Genomic DNA, 14,858 nt, shown 5'->3' with positions numbered 1-14,858 from the left:
AGTATCATTTTGAGGTACTTGTACTTTACTTGAGTATTTATACATATGTAACTTTATACTTTTACTATATATATATATATATATATATATATATATATATATATACATACACATAAAAACAATTTAAAAAGATTATGCATTTTTATAAATGAAACCACATAACAGTATATTAAATAGTTAAAACGAGCCCTACACTGACAGCAGTAAAATGCTGCTTACATAAATGCACTAATAATAATTTAATAATATATTTAGAATATAAAACAATCTGAGTGTGTCCATTCTGCATAACGAGTACTTTTACTTTTGATCATTTAAGTACATTTTGATGCTGATACTTTTACGTAAGGGATCTGAATACTTCTTCCACCACTGCTTACAGTATAAAGTAAGACCTACATGATGTTCACTAATGCAACTTCAACATAAAGAGGTCTATAGAAACAGTCAAAATAAAGCTGTTTTATTTATGTCAAGGCAAACAATTTGGCAGTAAGACATGGCTTTTTGTTTCTTATTTTATTACAATTAAGTAAAGAGAATTGTTTCCCATATACAGTCATGGAAAAAATTATTAGACCACCCTTGTTTTCTTCACATTCTTGTTAATTTTAATGCTTGGTACAGCTAAAGGTATGTTTGTTTGGACAAATATAGTGAAAACAAAATAGCTCATGAGAGTTTAAGAGCTGATATCTAGCCCTGTAGTCATAATCATTCTCAAGAAAACCATGGTAAAATAGCTAGATATCAGCTCTTAAATTCTTATTGAGCTATTTTTGTTGTTATCATATTTGTCCAAACAAATGTACCTTTAGTTGTACCAGGCATTAAAATGAACAAGGAATTGAAGAAAACAAGGGTCTAATAACCTTTTTCAATGACTATATTTCACTGAATGTGGCTAATCTGATGGTACATTTATATTACTCAACATAACTGTTAGGATAATAGCACCACAAACAACAGTTAGTAGTTTTCTGCAAAGACACGCTGTACCAATAACATCAACGGTGGAGTCTGTCGTTCTTATCCAATACAATTTTTGTCAAATTCAGCAAACATGTCCACCAGCTGTACATTCTATATGCGCTGAAAAAAAAATCTACACAGCACTGACTCTGTAATTGCAATTACAGACATGTGTACATCACTGAGAGGCAATGCTGAAGTCCATCTTAATGTCTCCCAAACTGGGTTCAAAGGTGAAGCTGTAAGAAACTGCTGCTCTGCCATCACCTGAGCTCTCCCACGCTGGCCTGAAAAAATACACTCCCTGTTTCCTGTGTCGACTCCACACGCACTCACCCTGCAGAGAAGGAACAGAAAATCAGTCAGGAAAAAAGACCTCATTGATGTAATGACCTCATTTGACAAATGCTGCAAACTAACTGTTACAGATTAAGGAATTGCAGAAAAAAAAATCAGGCGGTTGAGTTATTTTTCTTAAACCTGAACTCAACCCTTTAAATCAAAGATAAGAAGGTTGGTTCTAAAATGACAAAAAAGTTGTGGATTTTAAAATAATATAAACTGTTATTCAGTTTCACATGAATAAATCATTGTTCTTGGTAATTCTGGATACGATTATCTATCATCCATCTATATCTTTTACTGCAGGTGGTAGGTTAAACATACTGCAAAGAGTCTTTAACTGGTTATGAAACTGTCCACATGTGATCAGTGGTGGAAGAAGTATTCAGATCCTTTACTTAAGTAAAAGTACTAACACCACACTGTGAAATTACTCCACTACAAGTAAAAGTCCTGCATTCAAAACTTACTGAAGTAAAGGTACAAATATCAACATCAAAATGTACTTAAAGTATCAAAAGTTAAAATATGAAGAGATGGTCAGTGTGTGATATAGGGTTGTAGGTAGTGAAGGGGCACTGAAGCTTCATGAACCATTTGCTTTATTTTTTGACCCCACTAGATGGCGGTCTTGGCTTAAAAAAAGGCTTTGCGTTTTCAGCCCTTTGTTGAACAAAGAGCCAAGGTTGTCATAGTTAAGGAAATAACGAAAACTACAATTGAAAAAACATTTTCGTTTACTGAAATAAAAATAAAAACAAGAGTTTAAAAAAAACAACAATAACTAACTGAAACTGTATTTTGTGGTTACAAAACTAACTAAAACTATTGTGAAAATGTCCTTTGTTTCACCTTTGTCAACTTTTTTCATACGTAAACCGTTTTGGTTGATATGAAATCTATTTCATCCATCTGGTTTTATGACTTAATTAATTGGGGCTGAGATGGATCAGACAAAGGAAATAAAGGAAACATTTATTGTGACTTTTTTGAATCCCGCACCCAACAAATACCCAATTACAAAAAAACTAAAAATAATAAAAACTAAACTAAAACTAAGCATTTTCCAAAAAAATAAAAACTAATTCAAACTATCAAACGCACTCTAAAAACTAATTAAAACTGAATTTGAAAACAAAAAATCACAACGAAATTAAAACTAAAACTAATGAAAAATCCAAAACTATTATAACTTTGCAAAGAGCGCCATCTAGTGGGCTCCGTAAATAAAGCAAATGGTTCATGAAGCTTTGTTGTTCCTTCACTAGTTGTAGGTGAAGGCTGTGATACCTGCTCACTGATTGGTTCAATCAGACCCGCACTGACAGTGATGTCATCGGTTATGTGATACTCCATCCACAATGCAACACCATGGCAACGACCGGTCCTAAAATAGAAATGTAATTAGACTGTTAACTCTGCAGTTAGTTATAATTTTGGGGGGTAGACAGAGTTAATCAGGTGACATGAATTCATAAACATTCAGTACCTTATAAGAGGCAGTGAGCCCTGACTGCTGATTGGCTGTTCAGGGACACACTGTGTGAAGTCAAAGGTCATAACGGCGGTGGAGCGGGTCAAAGCTCGGCACGGGTACTCCCACAGAGGGTGGGGCTCCGCCTCGCTGGACTCACGCCAATCCAGAGATCGCTGGAAGGACAGATGATGATTTAAAAAAATAATTATTTTGAATTTCTATCACGAAAAGGAAACAGATTATTGTAAGTTTCTTTTTTATGACTCTTCTTTCTTTCCAGATATGTATTTACTACATCGCTGTCAATCGTGATGGGACAGAGCATTATCATTGTATCGTCTATATTGCATAATAAGTAGTTGGATATTTGTTTTATTTTGTGGCCACAGTTTGTTTTTGTTGGAAAATGCAATGAAAATATTATCAAAAAAATATTATCAAATAATATTTAAAAAAATGGGACAGGCAGAATAAGGTGATTTTGACAGTAATATCCCAATAAAACTAAAAAAAATAAAAAAAAATAAAAATTTATGATAAAAAAACATGATTTTGGAAAAACAGAAAATTGTTTTCAGCTAAACATCATGGATATATAATGTCTACTCATCAGTTTTTAAACCATGAAATAAATGCTAAATATGATCTTTTTTGCTTTAGGGACAATGTTTGAATCAAGTCTAACTTTAATACCAAAACCCATAATTTGAGGTATCCTGGTGTGGCTATTTGTTTCATTCTACAAGCAAAAAATACACAAAGAAAAACAAAATGCAGGTAGTTGTCCCTCTGTTGTGAACTGTATTTTATGGATTCTATTTTCTAATGTATATATTCTTTCACCAAGATTAAAAAATAGAGTTACCTGTAGCTTACACTGGATGTCACTAAAAAAATGAATACATAAAATTTTTACCTGGACCATTTCATCCATGGCTGTGACATCAAAACCCTCACATGATCCACATGGAGCTCTTATCCTCCACAGATCCTGACACACATGGAAAAAGACAAACATAATTAATCAGGGACCTAACAATCTTAATAATTATTCTTCCACCATACTATTATAAAATATAAATTTAGCCATTTAGACCTTTCTCTTAGGAATCCACACCTACCTACCATCTTCTAAAAAAAGGCCCTGAAACAAGGCTGCTAATGAAAAAGACAGTAAGAATAATGCTCCAAAGTTTTTTTAACGAGGACATGGTGATTTTCAAAGCGGCCCTCTGACCTCAAGATATCTGAATGAAAATGGGCTCAATGGGTCGATCTTTACATAATGCCTGCTTTATGATGATACAATGCAGTTTAAGGCAGCAACCACAGATTTTCTCATGTATAATTTTCACCTAGTGTATTTGAATATTTCTGCATATTGAGGTCTCTAAACAGTCTTGGAATTACATAAAGTGGACATTACTGGAAAGCTCAGACTCCTGTGGATTCAATAAGCCCAAGCTTATTCATGTGTATTGCTGTTTGTCCCCATAGTAGCCATTTCATTGCAGTGAGGGCATTTCTTGAGTCTCAATCTCACTGTATAAAATGAGCTGCTGTGACTTCTAGGATAATCACAGCCTCATGGAACTTTACAACCACAAACTAGAGACCTAGATCTTTCCTAGGTATATTGACAATAAGAGTGTTTCTCAGCAATTTGAGGAACAGAACTGCTCGTCATCCAATTGCTGAAAATACAGAAATCTCCAATATGACCAAAGTTTTTGAACCCAAATCACAGCATGGATTCTTCTATGGTTTTCCAAAGGTCTTAGTATATTGATGTATTATTCTGGAGGTTTTTTGACCATTTTTATCCATTCTATCTATAGTAGTGCATGGAAATGGACTTAAGTAAGCCAAACAATGTTCTAAAGACTCATACGCCTTTAATATGATCATTTTTAATGAAGATTTAAGAACTAGAATAAGAAAAAGTGCCGAGCTGCATCTCAGATTAATCTCCAGGTCTCCAGCTTTTAGATAGTTTACACCACTTTTATCTCTTCTATCTACTAACTCACACTAAACACTGCTCACAACCCCGAATTCTCCGATCTCTGAGAGAAAATACTGCCATCTGCCCCACCTGAAACTCTACAGCCACCATGTGAAGTGTAGCCGTGCAGGGCAGGATGGTGGCGTTGGGCCGGAGGAGGCCTGCCAGGGCCGTCCGACAGTACCAGAAGTACAGGGAGTGCCAAGGTAGGAGGCTGGTGCTGAAGTACGGTTCACCCATCAGGACGGAGATCTGCAGGAGAGATTACAAAGGTGTACAAAATAAACTGGGTGGGATTTCTGGCTTCAAATCCTAACAGATTATTTGAATTTCAACAAAACAGCTGAGCAACTAGAAGCACTCGGAGGCTGTAGAACAAGGAGGCGTAGAAAAAGTATTCAGATCTCTTACTTCAGTAAAAGTACTAATACCATACTGTGAAATTACTCCACTACAAGTAAAAGCCCTGCATTCAAAACTTACTGAAGTAAAAGTACAAAAGTATCAGCATCAAAATTTACTTAAAGTATCAAAAGTACTCATTATGCAGAATGGACCCACTCAGATTGTTTTAAATATTCTAAATATATTATTTCATTATTTCTATTGATGCTTTTATGTAAGCATTGCTTTTAATTTAGTAAAGATAGGGTTAATTTAAATACTTCATATACGGTTATAAGATTTAATTTTTAAAAAGTCAAATCACTTTAAATGTATTATGTTTTTTAATGTAAAATCTCAACCTATAAAGTAACTAAAGTTGTGAGCTAAATGTAGTGGAGTAGAAGTATAAAGTTACATAAAATAGAAATACTCAAGTAAAGTACAAGACCCTCAAAATTGAACTTAAATACAGTACTTGAGTAAATATACTTAGTTACTTTCCACCACTAAGAACAAGCTGATCATGTTCCATAAGTGAGACAATAATTATATATACATTAAACAGCCTAGAAAACAAAATATTAAGCTTAAAGATGCTATAATGCTATAATTTACTATACAGCTGAGGGGAGTATATATATTTTTCTCTACTTTTATTTGTATTTTATGGATTTTCAGCATTTACGGGTAAATTTTAACAATGATTTTATCAGTTATCAGTTATCAGTTAGATGTGGTAATTATCTCAACTGTTTATAATTCAACCTTTCGAGGTTGAACTGTCAATTTATAAGAAAAAAATAAATATATGACACCAATGCAACCAACTGAAGACTTGCTTCAAAAAGTACCTGTTCCCCTCTTAGGTCACTGCTGGTCAGCTGCTGCGGCCTGATCTCCAGCAGCTCAACACTTCCTTTCATGGAGTTAGCTTCCAACACCTGCAAAGAAACATTTTTAACCCATAAGAACCCATGGTGACACCCGTGTAACAAACACTTTAAATCTTCTAGAATCTCCCATATTCAGCTTTATGCTTCACCTGAACTCATTAAATCCCCAAGTGACACAGACTCAACACCCTGGTGGTGGGACTTTGACAAGAAGTGACTTCTCCAAAAATGTGGGTGTGACTGGAAACAGTGTGAAAAAGTAGCTAATTTTTCAAAAGATTATTTTTTGTTTAAACCCATTTAACAATTCTAATCCATTAATAGGGTGTCCTGTATTGCATTTAACATATTCTGACCATATTTCCTGAACAAATTAAAGCCACAATTTTGATATATGTTATGGAGATGCAAACAAAAAGTCACATGGTTATTTGTTTTTATTTATTATTGATTTATTATTATTATTATGCTACTTACAAACATATCTGAAAAATAATTTATTGTTAAACAGCACTATTAATGTCAATTATGATAAATGTTGTGAAGATGCAAAGAAAATGGCAAATTTGTGTCACTGTAAGCAGAAAATGTGTCTAGTTTTTTTCATTTTAGAATAAGAAATATTATAAACATAAATATTATAAACATAATTACCATAAACGCCAAATGTAACGTTTATCTCACATCACAGATCTTTGACATTTAGGGGTAGTATTTTTTTTAAAACATCATAAAGGTGTTCTATGTGGTCCTCTTGGTCTGTGATATATCCCCCATAACTTTCCTTTAAGGAAAAACCAGCCTCTGGAGTTTTGTTTATATTCCAGAAAAGTGTCAAATATCAAGGCTCATGTGTCAGTTCTCAAAGATGAGGTAGGACAGGAAATAGTTATTTACCTGCTCAATAACCTGTTTAGACATTCTGGAGTTTTCCAAACAAAAGACCTAAGAGAATAAAAACAAGAGTGAATAACAGAGTCTGGTGTAGTGTTTTAGTTGGGCAGGGTACAGTATGTGGTCAAAGCAGAGTACCTTTTTGGCTCCGATCATGTGAGCAAACACAGGAAGCAGACTTCCATCGCTGACGCCAAGACACACGCTGTCCTCCCTCAGAACCTGCAGTTTAAACAGCAGAGATCAGAGAACAGCCCTATCCATCACCTCACCAACACTTCTGATTCTCGTTGGCGTTCACTTACACTGCGCAGTGCGCTGACGTAACTCTCCGTACGCCGTCTGTCGTTGAGTTCACCGAAACGTGGACGAGTCCAGACCAGGTGAGCCTGGCAGGTACAACAGGGCCGGAGAGGAGGAGCCGCGGTCTGAGGGTCCTGCTGGCTGAGGACAGCAACATACACCATAACATTATCAGATATTATACTGTTTTATTATACTTACATTGGAATTTTAGCATAATTATATTATACTTAAAATACTAAATATATAAATATGTTCTGTATGTTTTTCTATGTAATATGTTTTTACACCCCTTCAATCCAAATCATTATCAAAAAAACCATGAAAGATGTCCAGATATCAGCTCTATCATTAAACACAAATGTACCTTTAGTTGTACCAAGCATTAAAATGAACAAGAAATTGAAGAAAAAGGGTGGTCTAAAGATTTTTTCATCACTGTAATATATACATATACATACACACATATATACATATACATAAATATACATACATATATATATATATATACACATATACATACATATATACATATACATACACACATATATACATATACATACATATATATACACATACATACATATATACATACATATATATACATGCATATATACATATATATACATACATATATATATATATATATATACATATATATACATACATATATATATATATATATATATATATATATATATATATATACATATATATGTATATAAGAAAATTTTAAAGCACATTCACAATCAATTACACATTTGTCATCATTTAATCATTGTGACATATTTTAATATTAATGGTTATTGGCTCAAGAAAAAAAAGACAACACATAGAAAAAGACCATGTGGTAAGGAGGATTCCTCCAGACCAGCTACGTTAAAAGATCTTGTTGTGAGCTTCCCTCACTTTGGGAATGTTTATGTTAAAGTAAAGTAAAGCAGGAATGTACATGATGTCGTCTCTGAGCTGTTACCTGTGAGACTGCAGGCTGTACCACAGACTGTAGTCGTCATGGCAGACAGTCAGACTCAGCTCCTCTCCTTCTGTCACTCTGCTCTCCACAGGCAGGAAGTACACACTCTGCATCCAGTGGTCCCGCCACTGAAACACACCACATTAATTAGCAAGGAGTGACGGCAGTGTGGCTGAACATCATAACATCATAGTGTCTCTACAACTCACCGGAGCCGTCTTTGGCTGTGGGTACGTCCAACTGGGAGCCATGGTGCACACGATGCTTCCACTGGGATCCATGTCCAGGTCCCACCACGACAGGACGACCTGACCCCGACCTCCAGACAGAGCCGCAAACTGGCAGGAGTGGGACTGGAACGCACTGGATACTGGCTTACTGAAATCCACACTGAGGGGCAAAACAGAGAGCAGAGGGAGGGAAGTGAGATGTGGTAAAAACTGATGAAAACAATCCAGGGGAGCAGGTTTTTAAAATCTCTTTTACACATGCACTGCAATCCTGAACTTATTTAGAATAGGGATGGGCGTTTGGAAGAAACCTGCCAACTCGATCATCTGTAATGTTAACAATCAATTAATCGCTGAGTTTTTACACATACTACAGTATGTGTAAAAACATGCATACATGGCAAAATAAAAGTTGTATTTACAGTACTATGCAAAAGCCTGTTTCGACAACGGACCCTTTTATTTTGAAAGGACGTAAAGAGACTTCCTGTCGATCGTAAAACTAACTCAGTGAGATTAAACTGTAAAGATAACGTGAAGGAGTTCAATGATTTATGTTTTAGCCCCCAAAGAGGCATGAGGTTAGTTTTCACAGTAATCTTGCAAATTTAAGTGTGTTTTTTGTTTAAATAAGTTTTGGATAAAATTAAACTCAGTAATTCATGCTAGCAAGTTTTGCTCAAATGTATACTCTTGCATTTCTTTGTGTTTTATAATTGCTTATATATATATAATATGCATATATTCCTTGAATTTGTCTCAGGATTTCGCTGTCAGCCTTTACAGACAGAGGTTCACAAATCTTGTCATCCTTCCAGTTAGACATTTAAATGGGTTGTTTTGTCATTTGTGTCTTTGTGTAAACGATCCTTCTTCTTTGGCTTCATACGTTTTTTTTTTGACAAAGACAATCTCCTGTTATGTGCTAAAGTGTACGTAAGGGTAACACTGGACCAGTTTGGACCTGATTCATATGAGAAAACGGCTTCACTTTCATACCTGAACATGGTGCAGAGAGGACCGAGCGGGGTGAAGCTGTGAGGAGACACCTGGCTCAGCTGGATGTCACACACTGAATGAGCTCCAGCACAGTGGCCCACAGCGGGCGGAGGGACCAGACGGGCCCCTTCCACCTCCACCGGCTGCAGCTGAGCCCAGCTCCAGAGCAGCTCCGACTCCACCAGCTGGGCGTAGACGGTGGCCCGGTGAGGGACCGCCTCACAGCCCTCCTGCAGGGTGGAGGAGCACAAAGAGACAGAGAACCACATGGAGTTATAAGCCTGAATTTAACTTTTTCTTGATATTTAATGACAAACACAATTATACAGAATATGATGCAACAGTCTTATTCAACCCTTATGCTATTTTGACCATTTTTGTCTTTTTTTTTCCATTTAAGGATCAGATTGATGAGCATAATGGCAGTGAAACCAAAAAATGTGGTTTGTATGGAAATCAATGAGGCATTTTTGGCCACTAGGGTGTCCAGAGGGAGTATCTATTACTACATAAAAAATACTAATACAATCAAATCAACTTTGTTGCTAAACTGTGACATATCCAAGACTCTAATCACCACCAAAGCCCTACCCACCTACTATTTATTATATGGAAAATAATCAATTTTTGTGTTTTTTTAAAAGAAATGATTGAATAATTCAAATATATAAACTGGCATAGAAAGGGTTAAAATTATGAACAATATTGAATGTTTGGTAGTTATGAACATGTCTGAAGCTGTTTCAGAGATTTATGAAGGGAAAAAAGCAGAAAAAATATTGTACGGTGATTTAATAGCAGTTTTTGCCATGAAGGTCACCAGAGGGGAGTAAATTATACACAAGGAGACAGAGAAACACATGGGGTTATACATGTCAGCCACACTGTCAGACTGAGTTTAACTTTTTTCTAGTATTAAAAGTTCATGACCAGTGTCAGATTAATGTCACTTCATACATCATGCAAACAAATGCATTAAAATACAAATGTATAAATTCACACACCTGCACAAGATTTTGGTGAGCATGTTCATAACTGGGCAGGGCTCCTTCACCTATCAGTTCTGTATCAAACAGCTCTGTGATCAGAACATTGGCCTTCATTTGCATATCTCCATCTGTATTAAATCACAAACAAAACACATATTGGCACATCAGCACAGATATGATAATAAAGCTTGTCTGTAGACTTCTCAGCTCTCAAATTCACAGAGGATCACATGTTTATTGTAGAAAACAATAAAGGATGCATGCAAATTCCACCAGTCAAGTGACAGAAACAAAGAGACACGAGTGTGTGTGTATTTGTGTGAGTCTCTCTGACCTGGCCCCACAGTGACATCAGTGGAGTGTTTGTTAATAATCTTGATCTTTTCAGAGAAGCCGTTCTTCTCCACAATGCTCTGTGCAGCCTCAGCCATGGGCTTAAAAACCTGCAGGCACAAAAGAAACAGAGGTGAGACGTGAAGCCGTCTGGGATTTTCACAAGGGAAATTAATCCAGGGGACTCTCTTGCATGCCTCCTTGTGAACAAAGTAGGGTTGTCACGATACTAAGATTTTTAACTCGATACCGATACTCAGGACAATATTCAATACTCGATACCATTTTTGATACCACAAGGATAAAAACAAAGACCACAACATTTAACAGAAATATTTTTAACAACAAGAAAAATGCAACATGTAAAAATTAACAGAACCACAGGTTAAATATTTATAATGAAAACCAGTTGTGCAAAAAGAAACTGCAAATATGATAACAAGCTTTCTGAGGTAGTGCAAAAAATAAATAAATACAATAAACAATAACAATTAGAACAATATTTTGTATGCTGTGCACACTATTAGGCAAGCTTGATAAGTCAACTTTTCTCTGCTTCATTCTGGGAATTTCAAGAGAGAAAATAACACTTTCCATCGATACTTTTGAAAATGAGTATCGTATCCGGATACAACGTTTGAGTATCGATACTTTTGACAATCCTAGAACAAAGAATCCAAAAACAGAGACATTTCTTGTCATCCAGGGCAAACCGAAAGAGCATCTCTACCTCCACAGCGTAGCAGAAGTCAGCTCCAGCAGTGAGAGCCATCATAGACAGCAGGCCGGTTCCTGTCCCGATGTCCAGGACGATCACCTTCTCACCACGAGCCTTCACTCTGGCTACAGCCGCCCGGATGCCCTGGTAGTACTTCTTATTCTGGAAACAGAAAGTACATCCGTTCATCAATGCTGAAGAAAAGTGAACACTCTGCAGACAGATTTACTAAAGTCAGTGTGGTGCCTCATCAGTTTAGGCTTTAGTCAACTTAACATAATTGGAGTGTAAACAGCAGTATTATGAACATAGTATCAACATGCCAGGTTTACACTGTTTACACTTTTTATGTATTCATTATCATCAGAAGTGTATTTTTAGTCTTATGTTCTCTCCAACAAAGATTCTGGTTTAATGCCTCAAACCAAAGGGAAACTACATCTCTCTTAGTACAGGTGTAGATTTCTGATACTTTATGAAACACACAATTATATAGAAGGCACCCTGTGGTCCAACAGTCTCATTTAACATAAAAAACATCTAACTGGAAATAATTTCATGTCCTCCAACACTTACCCTATCATGGTCATGTAGCATATCTGCATAACAGGACCTGAAAGATAAACATGATAAACTGATCAACAGGATTCCAGTGTAGTTTTGATGCTTTTGTTTGAGCAACTTGCAGCAAACAAAACAAAACAAAAATAAATGAAAAAAGAAAAGAAAAAATAAAATACAATAAATAAAATACAATAACATTTTAAAAAAATACAATAAAATTAAAAAATAAAACAGTAATAAACAATAAAATTCAAAAAATAAAATACAGTAATAAACAAAAATATAAAATACAAATACAAAAAAAAAAATAGCCCAATGTACTGTAAGTTAAAGACAAAACACCTAACTCTAGTAAGACAACAACCAGTGGTGGAAAGTACATTTTCTCAAGTACTGTACTTTAGGACAATACTTGTACTTTACCTAAGTAATTACATTTTATGTAGCTTTATATTTCTACTCCACTACATTTAGCTGACAGCTTTAGTTACTTTTCAGGTTGAGATTTAACATAAAAAACATCATAAATTTGAAGTGATTCGACTTTTTTAGTTAAATCTTATGACAGTATATAAAGTAGTTAAATGAGCCCTACCTTTACGAAATGAAACCGCTGCTAACATAAAAGCATCAATACAAATAATGTAATAACGTATTTAGAATATATAAAACAATTTGAATTACTTTTACTTTTGATACTTCAAGTACATTTTGATGCTGATACTTTTGTACTTTTATTTCAGTAAGTTTTCAATGCAGGAATTTTACTTGTAGTGGAGTAATTTCACAGTGTGGTATTAGTACTTTTACTTAAGTAAGGGATCTGAATACTTCTTCCACCACTGACACTGAATATTAAGAGTTTTATTGACCTAAAATTCAAATATTCCCCCAAACTATCAAAATTAGTCTATCTTAATCTCTTGCCACATATCAAACTAAAGAAAGGGATCTGAATACTTCTTCCACCTCTGTTAGTTACTTTCCACCACTGAACTGAATAAATCAGTATCACATTAATAATCTGCATCTCTAGATTGTTTATAAGCTCAGCTCTTCCCATCAGCACACCAGAAACACATTTATAACTCAGGATTTTATATTATTTTTCAGATGGTTTATAGTGAACGTCATTCTCCAAACATGGTACACATTACTACCGACAACAAGAAAACATTGAACCGTGCAGCTGATCTGATGCAGTGCTCCCCAGCCTGTCTGTGTACCTGGCTATCTCCTGGTGGTAGTCGTACTCCTCACTCTCCTCCACCCAGTCTAAGGACCCGGTGACCGGGTTGGCTCTCCCACTGAACGTCTTCATCTCCGCCACGACTGCTTCAACTCTCCGGTAACGTATACGGATAAATAAAAATATGTTTTTTAACAGAATATTCCTCAAAAGTCTAAAAAAGAAATTGGATCACAAATGCAGCGTTGCCCCGACGGAGGCAGCCATCTTTCCAAGTGACGTCACACTCTTTTGTCACGTGCCCGGCCTCGTTACTTTTTATTTTTTTATACTTTATTAGGTAGATACAGTCAACTATAGAAGCCAATTTCCAACAGTTATTAAAATAAAAATGAAAACATGGCTTTGTTGTTATTGTTATGAGATAAAAAAAAAAGTCGAAATTATGATTTAAAAAAATCATGAGATAAAAAGTCGAAATTATGAAAAAAAGTAATGAGATAAAAAAAATCATAATTATGAGATAAAAAGTCGAAATTATGATGTAGAAAGTCACAATTATAAGATAAAAAAGTCATCATTATGAGATAAAGTAAAAATTATGAGATAAAAAGTAATAATTATGAAATGAAAAGACAATTATGAGATAAAAAGTCAAAATTATAAGATTAAGTCATAATTATGATAAAAAGGTTGAAATTATGATTTAAAAAGTCATAATTATGAGATCAGAAAGTCAAAATTATGACATAAAAAGTAGTCATGAGATAAAAGTCATAAGTATGAGATAACAGACATAACTATCAGATAAAAAGTCATAATCATGAGATAAAAAAAAGTAATGAGATAAAAAGTCAAAATTATGAGATAAAAAGTAATATTTATGAGAAAAAAAAGTCATGAGATAAAAAGTCAAAATTATGAGATTAAAAAGTCAAAATTATGAGATAAAAAGTAATATTTATGAGATAAAAAAAGTCATGAGATAAAAAGTCATAATTATGAGATAAAAGTCATGACATTGTATCTCACTATCTCTTTTATTTTTATAACTGGCGGATATGGGCTTCCACAGTAAACAGTGACTAGTTAACATAGTGAACAATAAACTATGTCTTTTGGTATTCATTCATTCATTTATTATCTTTAACTGCTTATCCGCACTCGGGTCTCGGGGGCTGGAGCCGATCCCAGCTGACATTGGGCGAGAGGCGAGTACACCTGGACAGGTCACCAGACTATCACAGGGCTGACACATAGAGACAGACAGTCACGCTCTCATTCACTCCTATGGGCAATTTAGAGTCACCAATTAAACCTAGGTGCATGTTTTTGGACTGTGGGAGGAAGCTGGAGTACCCAGTGAGAACCCATGCTGACACGGGGAGAACATGCAAACTCCACACAGAAGAGCCACAGGCCGGAGTTGAACCGGCGACCCTCTTGCTGTGAGGAAAGTGTGCTTACTACTAAACCACCGTGTAAAAAACATGTCACATCCCTGCTAGAATGTAATGCAATATTGAAAATAGTAATATTTAAACTACAAGATGGAAGTTTTCTTCATGAAGCATTTATTTAAACATT

The 14,858-nt window shown here is 35.1% G+C and overlaps 1 protein-coding gene across 1 annotated transcript; it reads right to left on the bottom strand.

The window, feature by feature from the left end:
- Positions 1 to 170: 170 nt before the first annotated feature.
- On the bottom strand, positions 171 to 13,552 carry prmt7 (protein arginine methyltransferase 7). Its single transcript, XM_059335843.1, has 17 exons — positions 13,309 to 13,552; positions 12,095 to 12,131; positions 11,531 to 11,680; positions 10,802 to 10,910; positions 10,483 to 10,595; positions 9,479 to 9,708; positions 8,459 to 8,639; positions 8,250 to 8,377; positions 7,276 to 7,414; positions 7,109 to 7,192; positions 6,974 to 7,021; positions 6,035 to 6,124; positions 4,887 to 5,048; positions 3,708 to 3,782; positions 2,804 to 2,964; positions 2,605 to 2,701; positions 171 to 1,309 (listed from the first exon to the last, which is right to left on the bottom strand). Exons 1-17 carry the CDS (start codon positions 13,401 to 13,403, stop codon positions 1,151 to 1,153), a joined length of 2,058 nt encoding a protein of 685 aa, XP_059191826.1. The 5' UTR covers positions 13,404 to 13,552; the 3' UTR covers positions 171 to 1,150.
- Between the last annotated feature and the right edge of the window lie 1,306 nt (positions 13,553 to 14,858).

Source organism: Centropristis striata, chromosome 6 (genome assembly GCF_030273125.1).
Source record: "Centropristis striata isolate RG_2023a ecotype Rhode Island chromosome 6, C.striata_1.0, whole genome shotgun sequence".
In the NCBI taxonomy this organism is placed as follows: domain Eukaryota; kingdom Metazoa; phylum Chordata; class Actinopteri; order Perciformes; family Serranidae; genus Centropristis; species Centropristis striata.
Note: the sequence above shows the minus strand (reverse complement) of the source record. Positions and strands in the feature narration are given on the sequence as shown.

Bases quoted from the DNA above. Each gene is read 5' to 3' on its own strand.
- prmt7 (XM_059335843.1), bottom strand. From the start codon at position 13,403: ATGAAGACGTTCAGTGGGAGAGCCAACCCGGTCACCGGGTCCTTAGAC. The intron at 9,709-10,482 runs GTGTGTGAATTT...TCCACCCTGCAG, and splicing joins CTCACCAAAATCTTGTGCAG to GAGGGCTGTGAGGCGGTCCC. The intron at 7,415-8,249 runs GTAACAGCTCAG...TGCTGTCCTCAG, and splicing joins TACAGCCTGCAGTCTCACAG to CCAGCAGGACCCTCAGACCG.